We start from the raw sequence: 22,254 nt of genomic DNA, 5'->3' as shown, positions 1-22,254 counted from the left end.
CGTGTTACTGTAACTAAGCCACCTACACCTCGGTGAAACAAACCCACAGTAAATCTTAACAACAGCGGCAAAAACATGGCAACAAATCCAAGTGACTAAGTCTGGTTCTGAACCTGACACAGTGTCTGTTCTGAAAGGGGGAAAAAAATAAAAATAAAAATGATCCCACCTCTGCATTCGCTCCTGCAGCTCTCGTTGCTTGCGGATCTCCGGGAACTGTTTTTCGTAGTACTCCCGCACCTTGCTCTCCTTGGCTCTGCGCCGTGGGTTGTTTTCAATGCGCTCCACTTTCTTCTCCCAGGCTTCCATTAGCTGGTCATAGCGCTGGCAAAACTTCTGTTCCTGAACGGTCATAGACGGAGAAATGTCTCAGTCCACTGCAAAATCCCCGTAAACAATTTTCCCCTTTGCCTCTGAACTGGAACAATTACAGAGTTACTGATAAAAAAGAGGAATCTCATGCAGCTCCCAGTCACTACCGTATACCCAGAGGGGGCAAAGTGACATGATATTCTATGGGGAGTCTAGCCTTGAGCCACAACTGGCAGACGGCAGACCGCTGTTTTCCCAGCTTCCCTCACAGGCAGGCTGTAAAGCAGACCATTAACCCTGGTGGAGACACGACCCTCAGCGGGCTCATAAACCACAAGGCGATGTCTCCCCGCACTCTGCCCACGAGGAGCTGCCTCCCCCCACTCGAGACACAACATGAGAGAGGAGCGGACGTTCGCCCACGACTCGCAGGTGCTGCGTCTGGCCGTGGCCTCACATAAACTTACAAGACATAACACATGCGGGACTGTAACACAGTCGCTCCTGGCGCCGCCTCTGAGAATTTGCAGGCCGTTTAAAAACGATGTTTTGTCATCATATTTGCTGCTTGTGGATATTTTATAGTAAAAGCGTGGACTTGATTTTCCGTAATGATTTTCTGTCAAGCCGGTTGATTTTATGCTGTCCGCCTGGCTCTAGCATCAGAGCTCACCCCATTGATCTCTGCTTTATTTATAGCCATGCTCTTTGGCTCAGTCTCACTGGCAGGCAGGCGCACAGACTAACCCTGTACTATGCTCATTATAGTGTTTGGCAGACAGTGAATCCAATACACATATAAAATTATACTTTCAGATGAGAGTGCGGAGAAATTCTTTTTGTTATTTAAAACAATTGCTTCCCTTCAGAGAACTGTAAGAGTACCGACAATGGATCATGCCCGGAGTTTATTTTTTCATTTGGTGTGACTGAAATGGCCACTCGATCTAAAGAGCAGCCGGCCGTGTTTTAGGCTGGTCGTCCATCATGGCACGGCCGAGTCAAAAATCTCCACTTACCCACTGCTTACGAGCATGATTTCTCCTTTTGAAGTACAAGATGAGCTTCTTCCTCATCGCCTGGTTTCTAAGAGGGCAGAAAGGAAAGAGAGAGAGTTCAGATGGGGAGACAGAAAGAAAAGCATTAGGTGAGAATGAAAAAGTAAAGAAAAAGGTGAGAACATTCAAAAAACACTCAATATCAGAGTGAGTGGTTTGTTCCTCTGATTCCTCAGGTACAAGTTCACTACCCTCTGCCTCACTTGTTTATCCATTAAATACACAAAAAAAGAGAGGCCCACTCACGCATACTCCCATAAACACAAACAATGCCTGTCCTTATATGCCGCCGCTCGATAAACTCAAAGTTGCTTCTGGGTGGAAAGGACAGCGCGGGGAGCCAAACTTATAAAACTTGTCTGTGCTGGGAACAGTCAGCCACAGTGCTTCAAATAAAGGTCAGGGCCAGTAATCTCCTTAGGCAGCCACTCGGTTTGTCTCTTTCTTTACTGCAAGACGGAGTTTTATTCCTGACACTTAATCTGTCACTAGTAAGGTCACGTTCCCCACTGATTAATGTAATCTTATTCTACATTAGTCACTACAGCTCAGCCGTAGGGTCTTTCGGGTCACAGGCAAGGACAGAAGACTGGGAAGCGGGAGGCTGCCTGTGTGTGAGTTCAGTGAAAAATTTGAAGACACGATAACATTCGGGGTCTAGAAAGATAAACACACCAGATGACCGGTTCTTCATTTTCCAAACATGTTATCAGCAGCAACAAAGCCAAGCTAAAGCCTAACAGTCGCAACCTACATAAATACTTCCACACCTACACACACACACACACAGACGCATTTGGAGTCGTGCCAATGCATCAGGGAAGATAAATCCAGTCAGGCAGTGTCAATGTCCACATACTGTGGTACATAATGGGTGAGAACTAGCTGGGGATGGCAGAAACCGGACTGAGAGATTAAGACCCTTAAAAACAGAGATGGCATTGTCCTCCGGACAGCAGATGGCAAAGGGAAAGATTAGCAGCTCTGAACCCCTACAAAAGGTTTCCTTTGTCTCGCTCTAAGCCTGTGCCATTTCTGAGATACCGGAGAACACTGTAATTTGGCATAATACCTCAAAAACAAGATGGCTGAAACATTCATCGCGCGCACAGTTGTGACAGATGTTCTCCAGCGGTGCGACCACACAGAGCTACAGCTTTTAAAACTTCAAAGTTTATATTTGTCTTCAAATTAGTTTCCTTGTGGATATTCTGACCAACACATCAGAAAGTGAGAGGTGGAAACGCAGAGCGTGTCGGAGATGAACCGAGGATAGGCGCTGAGAGCTCCACAGAGACGTTGGGTAGTCATCTATCTCAGCAGGGATGAATGCCAAGGCTATCAAACCGGTTAACAACACAAAGAAGTCAATTGTGCCGGGTCAGAGCAACACACTGGTATTTAATAACACACACACGGACGAAGAGAGGACGGTTTTCAGTTAATTGCTTTGAGGCAATAATACTGATCAAACGGTGTGGGGATCAAAAGGAGTGAAGACAGCAGCGAGCGGGTAAGAGGTCAGACACATCTTGTGGTATGCCCCCGTGCCCGAACCGCAGTGCCAACGGCGGGGCAAGTCATTATATCCCTCCTGCAGCCTTTTATGTGCCTCAGCAAATTATGCTCCTTAAAAGATTACAGATGGGCATGAGCCTTATTGATAGACGTGGCGGTGCAACCCAGTACTGTCTACTCTGTGCTCCCCTCTCTGCAGATATCCACTAACACACGGAGCTGACATGATTTATTAATAATTCACCTACAAAAAATAACTTGTGACAGATGTTGTTCAGCGGCACTAGAATTTGCTTTTACAGAAGATTCACACGCATATTTTAACAATTGCATCATAAACCAAACGGTAGAAGTGATGATAATTATCACGAAACTTGCATAACAATGTAAAGCTGCCCGTGTGATGAATGGCTGCATTTCTTTCTCTCCTTATGTTGGATATTATTTAGTATTATTTTAAGATTTTCATGAAACAAATAAGCTATGTGGCTTAAGTACCACTATTACTGCAGTGTTAAATTAAAATTAATAGGCCAATTTCACCTGGAAATACTTATTTACCAGGGGCTTTACATTTGTTTAACCAGCGTAGCCTCCCACGTTTTTTCCAATAGGTTTCATTGAAATTATGGCAATTTCACATCCCCCTCCGAAATACCGTTCAGTCGAAGGGGGAGGGAGAACTGAGGTATCAGCGCGGGGACAAGTGGCAAGTCTCTCTCACTGAGCCACTACGCAGATACGCAGAACTTTTCAACTTCTCATAAACTGAATAGAACCGAAATTCCACGTATAGAGAGTGGGCGAAAATATATTTACGTTAATTTTTGACATCTGGTGGCACGACTTGCGTTGCGATTGCACATAAAGCAAAAAAAGAGGAACCGTGTCAGCGTATGTAGTTGCGGACTCACATTTTGATGTTCTCATGGTACTGCTTGGTATCAGAGGGCTGGTTGTACAGAGGCTGGATGGGAAGACAAAAAAGAAGCAGATGAAACAACCACCTATATTTTCCAACTGTCTGCAAATATCAGACACACAAAGGCTGCATGACAGAGTGTCGACAGATTGTACTCAATCATGCTTTCACCGTGATTTGGATCTTACTCTAGCTAATAAGAGTCTGGTTGTATAGTCCAAAAACCCAATCAAAATTAATTCAATGGAACGACGTGATCAAATCGCTGGGTGGCCGTTAGTGTGAGTGAGTGAGGTGGGTGGATAAATAGATGGTGATGTATAGTATGAATCAGCAAATCTTTAAAAAATATTAAAGAACCCACAAAAAAAAGAAAAGAAAAAGTCCTCATTGTCAGAGTCAGTGTAGGAAGCCATGTGAATGCCGGACATCTTATTAAATAGTGGCAATATTACTGAATGGTGCTTTGAGGGATGTAATCAAGTATTTTTACTTGATTACTTTGCATTTTTTCCCTCCTATCTTCGAAGCATCCTTCATCCCTCGAGTGAGACTTTGTGAATACATAAAAACACACAAACAGAAATTACTGAAATAAAACGATAGAGTCTCTACTCACCAGTTCCACCCTGGGTCCCAGTCCTTCTAGTATCCTGTGAGCCTCCTCTGCCTTTTTCTGGTGAGTGAAGACAAACAGAAGTAGTACATTAGCCGGCCGCCTGCACCTCTGTCATCACCACGGCAACGCGGTGAACATGCTCACTTGATCACTGAGGCTACACCACTGCTTGTCGGATGGACGGACGGTTGGATGTGTGGAAGGATGGAGAGATGAATGCGCTGCCTATTATTAGAGCTTTTATCTCAAGCTGGGCCACAGCTCCTTGCCTCAGCTCCCTCTCCTCTCTCCCAGGAAAAAAAAAAAAAAAGATTATTCACCTCTCCTGAGCAGAGAGAGAGGTAAGAGAGGAAGAGCAGGCGGGCGGGCGGGAAAGCAAGTGGGAGTGGAATAAAACGTGAGTAGGAGAGAAAGAGTGAGGGAAAAAGGAATGGGCGCGGGGGGGGGGCTACAAAGCTTTAGTGCTCACCTAATAAGAGACATCTGATGAAAGACAGAGAGAGATCTCACCTGCAGCTAACTCTAACAATCAGCCTCTGACAACACACATTCCTGGCAGGGACCATAAAGCGAGAGGAGAGGTGACGGGGCATGAAAATGGGCAGCCAAAAAGCTCCTCCGCGCGTCTCCGGGTGACCTCCCCGCCGCTCCGCTCCCCCATACATTTATATTTAGCCCCAACCAGACAAATGTGCAAGCGGTGTCCCAGACTACCCCTCGCCATGTTCGCTCGGCTCCTCTCCTCATTCCGCTCTCTCTGCTTCATCGATCAAACAGACCCTCCTTGGTGACACGCCACATGCTCCGCTGCTTTTCATCTCAGTTCACTTCCCTCAGCGACCGCGGAGACACTCGCAGGCAGGACGGGAGCACAGGTGGGAGAGGGGCGGACGGCGAGGAGCGTGTGGCAGAAATTTTAAGAGGTGATAACAAAGACGCGGCCTGTCAGTGCGAATCTGTGCGCTCAATCTTTATTCTTCGCCATCCACCAGCGGCTTCCTTGTTAACGTCACTATGTATTTAATGCAGAGGTAACACGAGAGGTGTTTGGTATCTGCCCCTAAGTTTATACAAGGCCAGGCAAAAGGCACCACGCGCTACACAAATCATTCAAATTGTTACGATATTAATCTTCCTTCAGTAATTTTGTGCGTCCACTCCTTTTCCTCGTTCCTGTTGCGTCCTCACCAGTGAGTAGGTGTAACAGGCTGCAGAGTATTGCCTCAGAGAGCTTGTTTACAACAACAGTTAGTAATGAGCAGCATTATTATTATTAGCAGCCCTTCGTCCCCAGAGAGTAGAGAGCCTCAAGGACTTCTCTTCATTTCCTAGGCACGATTCTTAAAAGAAAAATTGAAAACAAGTCTGAATGATGACGACAACAAAACACTCAACACCTATAGGGTGACCAGATTTGAGTTTTGAAAACAAAGAGAAACACAACGCAAATTCGAAGCCAACATGTTTGAGGTTCTAGTACAGGGGTTGGCAACCTTCAACACTCAAAGAGACATTTGGACCCGTTTCCCACAGAAAAGAAAACACTGGGAGCCACAAAAACCCTTTGATATCTAAAATGAAGATAACACAGACAAGTTTGAAATTGTTTCAGTGTTTGAGTCTGACACATTTTTAGGTCTCAAAAAGAGGACGTGTCCAAGAAAAAGAGGATGTCTGGTCACCCTGGACGCCTAGCCACACATAAAATACTGAGCTGGCTGGCGTCAAATCTGTCAAAAATCAAAGAAAACGACCTGAAATCCTGTGACTAAACCTTTCTGCTAGGCACTTTACTGTGGAAAATTAGGTCAATGTGATGTTTCGCAAGATCACAGTAAGGAAAAGGCTGAGCTCAGTTAGAGAAGCAACGAGAAACAAACGCTGTTTAAAAATATTTCAGAGAGATGCTTTCAACAGGAAACGTTTTTAAGGTGAAATACACCGCCTTGCCAAAAAAAAGAGTCGCCACCTGGATTTAACTAAGCAAATAGGTAGGAGGATAATTACTTCATGGGCAATTATCTTTCAATGGGTAACAAGTAACCCAAATGATACAATCACTAGCTTCTCATTTCTTAAACAACTGTTTGGAAAGATCCCGTGGCGGTGGAAAATATGTTAGTCTGTTAGAGAAGAGTCAAATCATTGCCATGCATCAAGAAGAGAAAACATCTAGGGAGAGTGAAGCAGAAACTGCTAAAATTGGGTTAAGAACGCATTATTTAAAACTGGAACGATAGTGGGGAACCATCGACTTTGAGGAAGAAATGCGGTCGGGAAAAAAATCCTGATTCATCACGTTTGAACTGGTATCAAAGAAAAACAACAGCAGAACTCTGGGCTATGTTTAATAGTGAAAGTAAGAGAATTTCCACACGTACAATGTGAAGGGAACTCAAGTGATTGGGACTGAACAGCTGTGTAATAAAGAAAACCACTATCAGTGAGGCTAACCGGGAAAAAAAGGCTTTAATTTTCTAGGGAGCATAAAGATTGGACTCTGGAGCAATGAAAGAATGTGGCCATGTGGTCTGATGAGTCCAGATTTACCCTGTTCCAGAGTGATGGGGCATCAGGGTAAGAAGAGAGGCAGATGAAGTGATGCACCCATCGTGCCTAGTGTCATTATGCTCAAAAAATGAGATCAGCTGACTACCTGAATATACTGAATGACATGGTTATTCCATCAATGGATTCTTTCTTCCCTGATGGCACAGGCATATTCCAAGATGATAATGCCAGGATTCATGGGGCTCAAATAGTGAAAGAGCAGTGAACATGTGCTGTGATCAAAGCTAAAGGCAGTCCGACGAAATACAACAGTGTGTGGCCCTTTGTTTTGGTAATGACTTTCAGATAGTGTATATTACAGAGGTAGGACACTACAAGGAAGATAAGAAAAACCTTTATGAACCTCCAGGGGGACATTTTTGTGTATTTAAGATCAGATTAGGACTTGGATACTTGGATCAGGGGGAGGGCAAAGGAATCAGCACAGAGTATTTCGTTTACTCTAAAAGTGTGGCTAATTACACAGAGAGAGCTGATGGTTTAATACAAGGCGTCCCGATCCATCCGCACCACATACACACACATCGCTCATCACAAGACCCAAGGAGACAGACCGGCTCCATTATTTTGATCATGCCCCCCACCGTGGTAGCACACAGTACTACGACTCCCACAGTGGTATTATACACCGTGTGCTTGGCAACCACCCAGCTGTATGGACAAAACGATTTTTTTTTCTCCAGCAAGTTGCAACGCCCCTTCCATAAAACATTTAACATGAGAAAACGCAAACCTATGAAAGTCCCATCATGGGAAAGGAAAACGGGAAAGAGAAAGAAAAAGTGCTACTGGGTCATCTAAATAAAGACAAGACATGAGGATTTAGCGTCGCTCAACTGAATTATGATTAATGCAGTCTTAGGGGGCTGTCATCTCTCGTGATGACGTCCACGACTGCAACGCTACAAACATGAAAGGAGTGGACTTGAGTTGAGCCATCCTCGGGCTTTGACGACGGGCTGTCGGAAGAAATGTGGCCGTGACCTTGTCTGAGAAAGGTGGAGACAATGAGCCCAACAGGGACAGAGGACACCACAGAGAAACCCGCTCAAAACGGCAGGCTGAGGCTGAGGTAATTATAGCCAGGTGCTTATTAAACATACATAGACCAAAAAGGGTCTGTGTGTGGTTACACGATGTGATCACAGAGACTAAAATGTTCCTCCTGTATCCTCCTGTACAGTGATGTAATACAGAGATTACATCTGTGATCAGTGTGGCCACTCCGCATGATTGAGAGTCCAGATGCTGAGTAGATGAGTGAAGCTTTTGCCTCATTTACAGGTCAACCCATTGACTCAGGTTTGAGGTTATGAATCTGAACTTCAGAGGTTAAACTTCTACAGTCATTTTACAACCAAACAGTGTGTGGTGTATTCGGTATAAATATCAGTGGTTTAAGTATTATCAGAATTTTATCCAGATTAGAAATACTTAGAAAGAATAAAACTTATAAGCAGTGCCCGAGCGATGGAAATTAACTGGGAATTAATGAAAAAAGCAAGACAAACTTACCAAAAGGACAGGTAAAAACAAAAAGTGAGAAAGAAAGAATATGAAAATGGGTGGATGAGTAAATGTGAAACTAGGACTGCTGGTTAACCGCTTCGACAGCGAGTAACAGCAAGGCTGGAGGGGCCGGCAGTAGGCCAGAGTACATCCTGTCAGTCAGAGGGGAAGTATGAAGTGTTACAGAGGTCAGACTACATTGTGGAATTAGCCTTGAGTCACTCTTAAACGTCCAGATCTTAAGATAATTCTTGAGAAATCGCCAGTGGCCTGTCGTTCCGTAGAAGACGTGTGATGTGACGAACGACATGAAGAATACATATGCTGTGGTTTTTACAGTGGTTTTACACCGGTAGTTATGCACATTACAGCAAAGTGTCAAGTCACCATTCCTGGAACTGTCACTGATTTGGTTATGACATAATCAGGATGGAGGCTTGTTTGCAGGTGCATGGGCTTTAAACACTGTTCTCCATTTTACTTCAACTTTCTGTAGAACTGACTTGCACTGAACGTACCACGGAAGCTGCTCAAACCATTCAAGAGCTACTTCCCTCTGCACCATAAAGTTTTAAAAGGATTTCTATTTTAAAATAAAAGCCTCTAGACCACATGCAGGTTGTGTATGAGGTGTGATATATAGAAGAAGGACTCGGTGCTTTAAATACCACTTTCATTTAAGATTTGAGAGACTTGTGCTGCTAACCACTAGAGGGACTGAGAGCACAGAGAATCTATTAAAAAATTAATCTTCTGCACACAGCTCTGCACCATATAATTATTGCTGTAACTGGGACTAACTCAGCACTTCCCGTTACCTTTATGACTTCACAGCTGCTGTGCTTTTTCTTTCTTCCCTTGAAGGAATGATTCACTGCCAATAGTTGTATAAAAGAGAAAGATGTGCGTCAACAATGTGTCACTTCCTAGAACGGCCATGTTTGTGTGTGTACAGTTGTGATTCATCATGTTGGCCTTTGGTAGTTTATTCTGTTTGTCAAGAGCTGTGCCATGACCGACAGTAAAACGTAGGAGGGTCAGGTATGAGATAAACACTTAGTGACACTCTGCTTTAAGGAATATATTAAATCAAAGTAAATGAAAATGGCAGGCCCGCCCCTACACAACCGCGGTATTTTGCTCTGTATTATAAATACTGCGAGAGTAATCAACAATTCGTCTATGAAGTCTAATGAAAGCCTAATGAAATAATTACACGCCACTGGTCTCTACTTGTGGTAAAAATCAAGGACTCTGTGGGTTGTTCGAATGTGTAGTTTACCTTACATGCACTCTCGATCTCCAGCACTGACTGCCTTATCTCTGACATTTGAATGAGATAACCGTAACAGAAAGACGACCGACAATATTCAAAGGACAGAACAGCCTGACTTGCATCAGGCCAGTAAAACAGCAATGAAACACGGTGGAGAGCAACTAGCGCTATCCTCTTACAACCTCTACCCGTGATAATAAATACACCGCGTATGTCACCAGGTGAAACCAAATTCACACGCGAGCGCAGATGGACAAATATGGAATATGTCTTTCCATCTTTATGTGGGACAAAACTGTTGACTACATCCCTGCATTGCAAGTAGGAGCCAAAATGTCCTCACAACTGATCATTTTAAGGTTACGATTTAGATTTAAGGTCACGTTAAGGAGCGCGGGAGTGTATTATTCTCCAGAGTCTCCTCACAGAGACAGGATGACAGGTGTGTGTATTCCACTGACCCTGTTCTCGTCATAGATGATCTGCACCAGGCTTCGGTGCTTGGCCTCGCTGGGTGGCGGTGAGATGGGTCGCTCTGGCTCGTGGGGCTTTGCCGCCTCCTCCTCCAGCTGTTGCTGTAACACACACACACACACAGATGACGGTTAACACTTAACAAATCCTTGACATTGGGCTTCGACGTTGCAGGTCGACCTGTTGCTCACACGCCAGGTGTTAGACGGTATGCGCTAGAGCAACCTTCCCTCCCAAGCTCTCCAGCAGAGATGACATTAACTGTCCTATTAGCTGTAATAGCAATTAGCTCCCTGGGGTCTTGTTAATCTAAGAGTCACCACAACCGCCTGTAAACAAAGGCAGCGCCTGCTGCGTGGCTGAAACATCAAAAGAGAAGTAAAAAGAGAAAAAAGAGCGATAAATGAGGAGAAAAATAACACCAGGCACACGCTATAGAGTTCCTTTAAATTACTACTCCCCCTGGCATGTTCCCGTCACTGTTTGGGAGCATACTCATAAACAATAAAAAGGTATCTTAGGAGTGAGAGTATCCAACAAGGACGTAATATTATGTCCACCTTCCTAATATTGTGTAGGTCTCCCTTGTGCCTCCAAAACCGTTTTGACTCATCAGAGAATGGACATGGGCCTTCTGAGGGTGGTAGTCTTTGAGGGGAGTGGCCTCCGTGGATCATCCCACAGACACTCGATCAGTTCCGTCCCCCACTGGCCCCTCGCTCACATTACCCCAAAACCACGACCCGTGACACACGAATGTTCTTTACTTCTCCTGTCAGTGGTTTTAATGTTGTGGCTTCATCTTTTATGCCTTCATGTATTTGTGTTCATGCAGAGCTCCTTTGTCCACCAATATTCTCTTGAAGGCGCGCAGAAAGCGAAGAGAAGTTAATAAGCTCAATAGCTTATTGAACAAAAAGCAGAGTTTGGCTCTGACAGACCATTAACACTTTCTCGCATTTTTGGCAAAATTGGACAGATCTCAGAAAAAGAAAGAGCCAGGAGCATTAGAGGGCGGCTGGAATCCAGCTGTGCCTTCTATCCGTGTGAAGAAAAGGCCTAAATGGATCATTAATCCTCCCACATTTAACTGCGTCACCATGCAGCATGGGGCACTAGCCACATCTTACTGCCACTGACAATGGTAGGCAAACTCAAAAATGTACGCACTGACTTTTCTGATGCAATACAGAAAGATGGAGATGAAGATGGAGTTTCAACGCATACATTTAAAAAAAAACAAGATGCTGCTGTGTGCGTAGCTTTTATTAACCTCACTATTATGGACTGCAAGTCATCTGTGTGTGTCTGTTAAGGACTTGTGAGCCAGCCAAGTCCTTTGGCTGATGCATTTCTCACTGGTGTATTTAAAGTTATCTGGACAGGACGTACAAAAGAAAATGGAGAGTTTGTATTTAGAAGTCAGGGTCTTCATCATTGTGGCTAAAGTTTATTTTCCTGTTTCCGATCCATTATTCTATTAAAGAGTAACGATTCTTAGTAAAATCTTCACAAAAATACGCTGAGCAATTAGCATCATCCTGATGTTTAACCACAAACTCATCACCAAGGGGATAAAATCTCTCAAAAGCACCAGAACCTATCCACGCACGGCCATTCCTCCCATACCCAACGCCTCGTGACACTGAAAACAATAAAACCTGAATCAGAATTAAGAAAACACAGTTTTTATGTGTATATAATACAGGAGCAGAGTGGATTAGTGTGGAGGCTGAGGCCAAGTGTTGCAGAGTAGCGTGCATGCAGCTGATCTGCAGTTAAGTCAGGCCCTGTCCTCCCCTCTACTCCTCCCTCTCATCTCCTGACAGGGGCTTCAGAAGGGTGAAAAGAGGCCTCCGGAGGATCCACATGAGAGCGGCGCAAGATGGATCATCTTGTGCCACGATAGCCCTGGATAAGCATCTGGTGAGGCAAACACAGACATTCCCGTAGAGACTCCCCCCTTCCCGTTCCAAACCCACCACAGAGTAAAATAAAATAAACCAGCCATCCTGAGCTTGGCTGACATGACACACCGAGTGGAACCGAAGCCCTAAACCCACCCATTCCCCGACTCTGCCAAAACTCTTTAAACAAAGTTTTAGCGTGCCACTTAATTAGTCCAGATGTTTTAATGCTTGAAGAGTGCTGGTCTGTAAAACAAATATCCATAAAAACACCGTGTGTGTGTGTATTAAAGGAGGGTTGAGGGGAGGGATCTTGATTTATGCTTGTAAGCAGCAGAGCTTGGCTTTGCAATCATTCAAAAAGTTTAACACCGAACTGGTAATTACCGTGTGTCAATAGATTCAAATTTGTCATTAGAATTTCCATGGTTAATATGCAATTAATGCCAATTTAAAGTTTCATCTTTTTTAAATGTAAGTCAAAGGAATATTTAAGTTTTTATTGTTCTTCACATGGGAGTGGACAAATATGCTTGCTTCATGCAAAAGTACAGTATGTTATTATTGCAACAGTCCAAAAACTATGTCAAATACTGTCCAGAATATTCTCCAGAGGAACCTCAAAGGTACCGCATGCTCCAAAAATGCAGCCTGTCTGAGGTGGGCGGGGGGGCGAGGGGGGGCAGGCTCTCCCTCGCTGAACTTGATATTCAAAAGATCCGTTTCTTTGTCCATTCCTGCAGGTTTGTTTCTGCTTTGGTTGTTTTTTTTTATTATTTGTTTTGATTTGCTTTGCTTTACTCTCTGTCTGAGATGAAAGCATAACTTTCTGGTTCTAGCAAGGGGAAGGAATTAAATTGATATTAACACGACAACTTTGATATCCCCAGTGATACTTTGGTTCTTAATGCAATTTGATAAAATACCTAAGTTTTTTATTTGTTTCAGCAGATGTAGTGATGCTGCCAACAGATGCTATAACCTATAGCTGATTTATGTTAGCTTGGCCAAAAACTAGACAAAGAACATTAGCACTCAGCATTTGTCTTGTAAGGAAATTATTTTGAGGAATCACTCGACTAACGTTGACCGAAAAAAAAAAAAAAAAAAAAAAAGGTGAGGCTAACTTCAATTGTCACGGTGGAAAGATGTCAGTGTGATTTAGCGCTGATGAATCACACCATTAGTTTGAACACTATCTGATGAGACAAAACCACAAATGTGCTTGTCATCAGTGAAGTAACGTAACGCTGCTTTAGAACAATCACTACATTTTCAATCAACATTACAAACCCTATGTTAATTTAACGACGCGCGAGGTGGAAAAGAGATTTGGTTGGAAGAGGGTAAGCTCTCCATGCAGTTCCTTATCTAAACATGGCAAGCAGCCAGAGAGGGAGACGGTGCGGCAGGGATGTGAGTGGTTTAGCAGTCACAAAACCTCCACCATAATCCTACTCCTCCCCCGAGGAAGCCGTTATTTATAGCCTCATATATTTTTAACCTACTTTTCTCCTAAATAAAAAGCCAAAGAGGAGAGAGGAGAAAAGGGAATGCAGATGCCTGGAGGAGTGCGTGTACATAATCACTGCACACTGAGCAAGAAACAGCTACAAGCCTGAATGCAGCGATTACAACACAGCAAAGTCTATTTAAGACTTTATTGCTCTGATGCCAAGTGAAGCCTGGCAGGGAAACTCTCACTGGAAAACCACCCATTTCAAACAAACCAAACACTGCACCAAGAAAATTCAACAAAGATGCCAGCACTAGCAGACGTCTACAAGCATGACAAATAAACACTTTTGTCCAAGTGCTTTTAGGCATGCCTGCCTGGTCAGTGCATGCGTCAAACGTAAATGCATGATATCACAAAGTGGTTTGTATACAGCGATGTACTTTCAACACTACTTGTCACAGGTTGTGTAAAAAAAAAAAATAAAGGCTTTATGAAAGATTACGCTGCACGTTAGGCATCACTTGTGCTGTTAGATTGCTTGAGAAAACATTACATAAATTGTCATTTTGATTTAAAATAAAAGTAATTGCCCATTCATTGCGAAATCTCTTTTTTTTGTGGGGGGGGCTGCTACTCTCTGACCATAAAGTGAATGAGAGCATGTAAACACAATTAGGCTCAGTTCCTTACTTGTCTTCATTTCAGTGATTAGGAAAATGTTGCAATCTAGCTCATTTTATGCAGCGCCTGCTCCCACTGACAACCATCTAGCGCTCTGACGGTGCTACAAAAATCCACAAGTTAAAACACAGACAGTAATATCAATCTGTACGTGAGCCGCAGGCATCTACAACAGGACTGCCAGAACTCCCCTACAAAGAGAGATAAATCCATCCCAAAATCAATGAGCTAAGCAAGAGATCGTTGTACAGTTCCTAAACAGAAAGCAGGCCAGTATAAACAGACCTGTACGTATACGGACCTGTTTTTTACGAAGCTTGCATATCTGCTGCTCCACCATGGTGATCTCCCTGTCCACACGGTCCATGTTCTGGATCAGCTCCTCCTTGGAGAAGCGAGCTGGGACCAGATCCAACTCGGGGTCCATATGGACCGGGCTCACAGGGGAGATGGGCTCCAGCTTCCCTATGGCGCTTCCACGCTCCTGCGGAAACACGACAATGGAGCGTGACGGGGTTAGATGCATATACAATAACAATCATAAGTGGGGACACAGATGTTATGGTCGACGACGACGACGACAACAACAACTGTGTTAAATGTTGTAAAGCAGGGGTCTTCAACGTTTTGACGTCTACTTATAAATATACACTATTATTATCATTTTGCATTCAGTATTAAGCTATCCCATATCCCTTTACAAAAATATGTTGGATTCATGTTAATGTGTATTTAAATAAATACAAATTAAAATTAATATAAATTTATATTTGTGGGGTGAAATTAAAAAAAAAAATAAAATATATATATATATATAAAATGTCTAATCAACCAAAGATTTTGCGACTCCCCTGCAGTACCTCCACCGACCCCCTAGGGGTCGCAGAACCCTGTGGAAGACCTATGGTGTAAAGAGAATGGGGCCGATGTCAAATATAGTACATGAGAAGGTAAAATGGGCAATTGCCACACTTTGCTTTGGCCATGTCGTGATTATATTTACATATGTACTAAATACAGTAAAATCTGATCCAGTGATTTATTTTCCATTTCTATGATGGGGCGGAGACGTCAATTAAAATATGTGTTGTTGTGTATGCAGCAAATGATTCAACTGATCATAAATGTGCCTCTGGGTTTACTTCTTTATCAGAGATTTATATGATTATGATACGATTATGTGAGGGAGACTTACATAAAATAAATAAATAAAGGGAGAGGACGGTTTTATTGACATTATTTTATTGTGAGACTACTCAGTTCTTATGCAGTTACTTTAGTTTAAACCTTCTGTACTGTATAGTTATTCCAGTGAGTGTGTGTTTTTTTACTATGGTACTTTTACTTGGACACACAAGTGCTCTTAAGTCCTCCTAAGTGTGTGCTTACTCAGGGTGGTATTTACTATAAAGTCGGACAACTGAATGTCTAAACAACCAGAGGAACTAGCTTCACATAGTTTTAACCTAACACTATGTTTTAAGGTCAATGGTGAGAAGCTTGCTCAACTGGGCGGAGGTCAGGTCACTCACTCAACCATTTAAGGACATTCCTCTTGGTTTTATCAACACTCTTATCTTATTTTGCAAAGTTTACTGTGATTTCTGCTCACATCTCCATGTAAACCACTGTACTTACATTTATTTTCTGTAGACTTGATCAGATTATCTCCTCAAGAGTACTCTTGGCTAAATATTACAAAACGTTTCTTTTTTTTCTTTTTTTAATTCATTAGTGGCCTTCCTTACCTTTTGTTGCTGAGTTCACTCTTCCTTCTAGAGCAGCTATTAATTATTTTTTCAATTAATCACTGATTTTTAGAATATGTCGGATTGAAAGTTTCCAAGGACTGTCGTCAAATTCATCGCTTAGAATCGAGGAAAGACTTAACATGTCCTTGGGTTATCATTAAATAATGAGAGGAACGTCACACGTGGCCACGAAACTGCGTATCAGTTCCAAATACTTTGAGTATGTGAAAACGGAGGAACTGTGTAAAAAATAGCCGCAGAGTGCATAAGCAATATTTTTTGCTAAATCACTTGAAATAAAACTGCACGTCAGTAACACCTTGTATTCTCTTATTTATGATGGCAAAATGCATCACTGTTGAAATATTTCCGGCCTCGACTGTATGTGACCGAGTTCATCCTCCATAAACGAGCACCTGCTCGCGTTCTGTTCTGACTTATTTTTGCAAGTCTGAAATTAAGGTTATGTAATGTAAGTGGATTAATCTTGACTAGGCGGGCGGCATTACAGCTCCGTGGACCTGCTGTGATTGAAAATGTCAGTGCCAGAGGATGTGGAGGGACTGTCCTAGATGAAGAAGCTCAAGGTTGCTAAACGCAGTTAATCATAAAAACAAACAAAAAAAAAAAACATCACACACAAGTACAAAAGCAGGAAAGTGGTTATTTGGATGGACTGCTTTTGGCAGCGTGCCAGAAATGTCTTTTCAAGGACATAAAAAACACATTTAGTGGCATGTGACCGTTGTGTCGATGGCTTTATAGATAAATAAAAGACTAGGGCGTGTCCAATCATGTAGTTAGAATAGAAAAATATAGAACAGAAAAAATACTTTATTATCTGATCTCATTATAATAAAACTTAGAACGTGGGTTTTCAACAGGGGGTCTGCAACCCTTAGGGGGTCCGCAGAGGTACTGCAGGGGGTCGCAAAATCTTTGGTATATATATATATATATTTTTTTTTAAGTTTCAATCACAAATTTGAATTTATTTAAATACACATTAACACGAAACCAACATATTTTAGTAAAGGGATAAATGGAGGCAGAAAGCGTTATCTTTCTTTCAGAATTTCACTCATTCAGCGACACAGGAGCTGTCTCAACAGCCACTGTTTCACACAGACAGCCACATTAGACCTGTCAATCTAAGCCTCTTTTGCACAGTGGGCCCCGCCCCTATTGCTGCCTAGCCAATCACAAGGTCGCACATTGCACATTGACTCTGTCAGGTTCCCCGCAACTGGCTGGGATCCTATTCAGTCCCCAGGTGAAATCCCAAACGCACACTGTTTATGTCAGGTATGTTTAGGTTAGGGCAGTTGTACGGCCACCCTACTGTTGCACATGTTTATTAAAAAAAAAATTAAAATTAATATTGAACCGATGTATTATTTGAATAGCTTAATATTGAATGCAAAATGATAATAATGATGTATATTTATAAATATCAGTAGGACAAGTTTAATATAGAACACATATAGTAGGTAGGGGGTCCCTACTTAGCCACCCGTCAGTTGGGGACCTTGGCCTGAAAAACGTTGAAGACCCTGATGTAGAATATTAATTTATTTGCCAGGCATGTCAAGTAATAGGGAAATGGGCTGGAGTCTGGGCATGCAAGTGGCACTCAAAACCAAGGCTCTCTGTCTACAGCAGTCGAAATAATTGTGACCTACAACCAACTGATTTACAGCAACATAGAATAAGCTGTTGTTAGGGGATAGTCCCGTCTGGAGTTTACTTCATGCAGTTCCCTGTTACACCGCTCAATCAGTCAACTGTATCATTTTAGTATCAATTAAAGCCATCTTTATAACCAATTAGTGTGTGGTGTTCGACGCTGACACGAGTATTTTCTTGCTCTGCCACAAACACACATCATTTCCATCCTTATTAGAGCAGCAGGTTCAGGTGATCAAAGGATATATTCAAATATAACCCATGAATTTTGGATTTTAGGCAAATGCCGTTTTTCATATGTGATAACACATAGGCGGGCATGCAAAACTAATATCAACAAGACTTGTCTGTGTTGCACCATTTGCAAACAGCGCATTCAGATAAGAGTGCTTACGCAGGTCTGACCAGAAACTCAGATTTGCAGTGAATGGGCTGTTAGTCAGAATTTGTCACATGAATTTCCACAATGACATAAGCTGACTTTAAGCTACGTAAGGAAGCTAGGACATTTTGTGAGTGGACTTATTTGGAAGAAAAACACCTAGTGTCTCGCTCTTATCTGCTCTAACACTGAACTTTCCTTTCTTAACTCACAAAGTAAGGATGACTGCACATTGATGTACAGTATCTAAATGCTCCTTTGTCCTCCTATAAGTCCCTGTCCATGTGAGTCATGCTGCAAGAATCAGCTTTGTCTGACACAACTGGCCTACTCCCTCTTTTCCTGCTGGTCCCTTACTCCTCCCTTTCCCTTTGTCCCTTTATCTGCGCCTCTCGACACTTGCACTTTGCCTCATTTTCATTTGCATTTCCCATTCTATTCCACTAATATGTGGTGCACTAGTTCCACGCAGCGATTACATTTGACGTCACTTACATAATGGGTTTAGAGCCCTTGCTGCTCTGAGGGGAATTACTGGCATTCCTGGATGTTTCCCCCGCTAGCTTAAACGTCAGTGTTTTTTTCCTGTATCCTTGTATCGGTGTATCTATTTACCGTTCCTTGGCTGTGTGCTTCATCTGGCACTTTGAAGCGCCCCGTGTAATGTTGAGAACGCCTCCCCATAAGCAACTCTACACTGCGGGCAAGCCGTTTTCATCCGCAGTTCACACTGTTTCATTCTCAGTCTTTTGAAATCTAGGTCAGCTATATTATTTATTAATTGCTGTTTCACAACTCCCTTAGTCTGAGTTTAGCTACGATCTCCAGAATATCCTTCAACAACTTCTGCTGCAGTGTGTCTAATAGCATCCTCTGGGATTCTGGAGGAGGCTGGCAGTGGGTTCGTAATATTTCCAAGAAAAAAAACATCACAACACCTACATTATAGTCATAATTTCTTACAACTTCTTTATAAATGCAGTAAAAAACTGTATTTATTGAAAAATAATGTGACAGAACCATTGGTCTATTATGTAAAATAAGCATTAATTCTGTCTCAAGCAATTAACTGGCGCTGACCCTCATAGTCCCAACCGTAAATATGGCGCTGACCTTTGTCATATCTTCAATCCCTCCCAGAGACAATGGCGGCCGGTGGGGCGAAGGCCTCATCAGAGATTCTGGTCCTATCTCCATGCGAGGCCGTTTGATATCTGCATATTCCACGTCTGATTGGCCGGTGTGGTCTTGTAGGTAGATGTGCTCATAGCGAATATGCTGCTCTTGTCCTCTGCAACAGAAAAATGTAAGAAAATGGAGATGAGACATACAATAAGCAGCATTTATTATTTCAGACATTACAATTTCTAACAGTTAATGAAAAGAGAGAAGGATTTCATATATATATATATATATATATATATATATATATATGTGTGTGTGTGTTGTTTTTTTCAGGTTTTTAGCAATATAAACATTGTGGAGGACTTTTAGGGTCCTTTAGTGGTCTTTATTGTATTGTACAATACAATATTTGTATTGTATTGTATTGTTTTTATTCTAAATATGAGCAGGCTAGCCTTACCAAGATTAGCATAAATTCATGAACAAGTAAAGCAAAAACATTAAGGCTACTCATGGGGATGCTAGCGACTACACTTGACTGGAATGAACCAACAACAACTTCAAAAGAAGGATTCCTGGTAACAGTGTCAAGAGAAAAATATTACAGAGGGTTATGGAGTTATACAAAAGTGTTGGACGGCCACCATGATTTCTGGTTTGTTGGAGCTTCTGGAGCCAAGGTACAAGCTACCCTCTCCTCACTACATTAACTTTGACAGCCCTATTTATTAAATTTAATATAGTTGCACGGTGATAAATATTAGAAGAAGATCGGTATCAGAGCGATGGGCAAGAAAAACTAGATTGTGACATCCCTGCCTACTCATAGACCCAGCTAATAACAATAATAAACTAATAAGATTTGAGATGACAAAGCTGGTCAGGCGGAACTCAGCTCAAAACAAAGCATAACTCAAAAGAGACACACACAGAAGCCAAAACTGAAGATAGTCAAGTCAAATACAATTGCACTTGAGGAAGATACATGCCCTAAAGAACAACTAAAGAATTAAACAGTTATTATGTGTGACATCGGACAATTTCATTTTGATCTTTAACCTAAAAAAACGAGTAAAATTCTCCCAACGCACACTCACGCTGAACGCTGAATCAAACAGAACGGCACATAACCAATCAATCAATCAAAAGACAGTAGACAAAAGAAGCTCTTAAACCTTACACTGTGACAATACTAATCTTCTGGCTCAGAGACGAGGCTTGGTGCAAGTTTGTTTAAACACCATGACCTAATCACACCCCTACTTACAGACTGCATTTACCCACACAAAGACCCGTTTGTACAAAAGCTCAAGATGACAGTTACAGTCTGAGATCAGGGTGACCTAAATCTTTACTGTTCTGTTCGAGGCGCACACACACACCAGCGCCAGCTGGCTTGATTTGGTTCAAACACCACCATCATCGCTGAAATGGCAGCGTGCGATGGTTCACTCAGGGCTGGAGAGTGGAAAGAAAAAGAAGCAAGAAAACTGGAAATGGTGACTCACTGTAACATTACCATCTAATGGTTTGAAATGTAGCAACGTTTTGTGTGGGGTTCTTCAGAAACTGGTAGGCAGTCAATAGCCGCACAAAGTAATCAAGTGGCTTAGAGGAGATGTGGAAGCTATGCCACTCCACATACAGTACCCCAGAACTACAACTGATCTGGACAGCAGGGAATGTCGATAATTACGCCAACGGCCACTGGAAGAGGGGGGTGTCCCACAATGTAATGTGAGTCTATCCTCGGCTGAGATGAAAGCAGAAGCAACTAATGTGACTCAACAACATGACATCGAAGTTGAATTACGAGTTTTGTGGTTCTCAAAACTGTAGGAGTCATGGCACTAATCAGGTAGAGGAGATGGGAGCTATGGATCAAATCCAACTAATCTGACAGAGGATTGATAATCCATAAGTGTCCACATGTATGTATCTACCCATCTGGCTAGATATGACTAATCCGATTTTTGTGTAAACGTTCATCAAGATGACATGGTCTTCTGAGGGTGTCCTGTGTGCTGCAACAGAACATTGTATGGAGGTCTTGTCTGGTGAGGGGAGGGGCCTCTGTGGATCATCCCACAGATACTTGATCAGTTTGGGATCTAGTGAATCTGGTCGACACATTTTATTGGTTTTCACGTTTTGTTTGAGTTGTCCCTAAACCATTTTTGCGTGTGTGTCTGTGTCAGGCTGCATCCTGCTGGGGATGGGTGCTGCCATCAAGGAGTGTCATTGCTATGGGGTGGCGGTGCCCGGTCTGGTTTAGGTGGGTGGTACATGTCTCAGTAACACCCACATTAATGCCATGTCCAACAGTTTCCCAGCAGAACACTGTCACATGGTCATAATGATATTCCTGATCAGTGTAGTCATGATATACACATGTGGTGCTACATCCATTAAAGTCATTATTCTATAGGGGAAAAGAGCCAGCAACAAATTAGAGCAAACAAGTAAAGGAAGCTCTTTGTGTGTAGTCAAATCAAAGCGTTCAAATGTTAACTGAACCCGCTCCTTAGATCTGGGAAATTTTATTAGCCAACTTGTAAATGGTTCTCTGTTCTTTCTCCGTTTTCTCAAATATTCCCTGGAGGCAGATGCCAGGATGTCAGTGACTTCGCTGCCAGTGTCAAAATGGAAGTGGCTTCTGAAGAGAAGAGGGAAAACACAACCACAATTGCTGGTCCAGGCCCACAATGGCCTACTGTGCGGTTTCTCAATGTGCCAAAGTGCACGGAGCCCATCTCTGTTTAGCAGGGCTCTGGAGGGGAGGTGTAACAATCGAGACCAACCACCGACTAGACCGGAAATTTAAATAGAACGCAAGGCGCGGGGCTAAGTGTGAATGATGGAACGGTGACACTGGAGCTTAGCGGAAAGAAATGGGTTGTGGATGTTTATCTGTGTGATTGCCAAGATAGTACATCAAAAAATAGCAGGCCAAAATTATTACCCAGATGGTGTGTGACTACTCCCCCGGACACAATTTTCTCAC

At 42.7% G+C, this 22,254-nt stretch overlaps 1 protein-coding gene across 9 annotated transcripts in view; it reads right to left on the bottom strand.

The window, feature by feature from the left end:
• The window catches only part of ncor2 (nuclear receptor corepressor 2), an 84,297-nt gene that overhangs the window by 36,507 nt on the left and 25,536 nt on the right, over window positions 1-22,254 (bottom strand). For all 9 annotated transcript variants that reach the window (XR_007113310.1, XM_047592764.1, XM_047592768.1 and 6 more), the window contains exons 4-10: window positions 19,239-19,416; window positions 14,608-14,790; window positions 10,247-10,360; window positions 4,430-4,486; window positions 3,803-3,855; window positions 1,332-1,398; window positions 170-342 (exon numbers count right to left, since the gene is read on the bottom strand). Coding sequence is in view for 8 of the 9 variants with exons in the window: in XM_047592764.1 (XP_047448720.1) it covers window positions 170-342; window positions 1,332-1,398; window positions 3,803-3,855; window positions 4,430-4,486; window positions 10,247-10,360; window positions 14,608-14,790; window positions 19,239-19,416 (825 nt within the window). In the remaining variant the exon portion in view is untranslated. The remainder of the gene's footprint in view (window positions 1-169; window positions 343-1,331; window positions 1,399-3,802; window positions 3,856-4,429; window positions 4,487-10,246; window positions 10,361-14,607; window positions 14,791-19,238; window positions 19,417-22,254) is intronic.

Source organism: Mugil cephalus, chromosome 8 (genome assembly GCF_022458985.1).
Source record: "Mugil cephalus isolate CIBA_MC_2020 chromosome 8, CIBA_Mcephalus_1.1, whole genome shotgun sequence".
In the NCBI taxonomy this organism is placed as follows: Eukaryota; Metazoa; Chordata; class Actinopteri; order Mugiliformes; family Mugilidae; genus Mugil; species Mugil cephalus.
The sequence above is the reverse complement of the archived record's forward strand: the minus strand, read 5'-3'. Positions and strand labels throughout refer to the sequence as shown.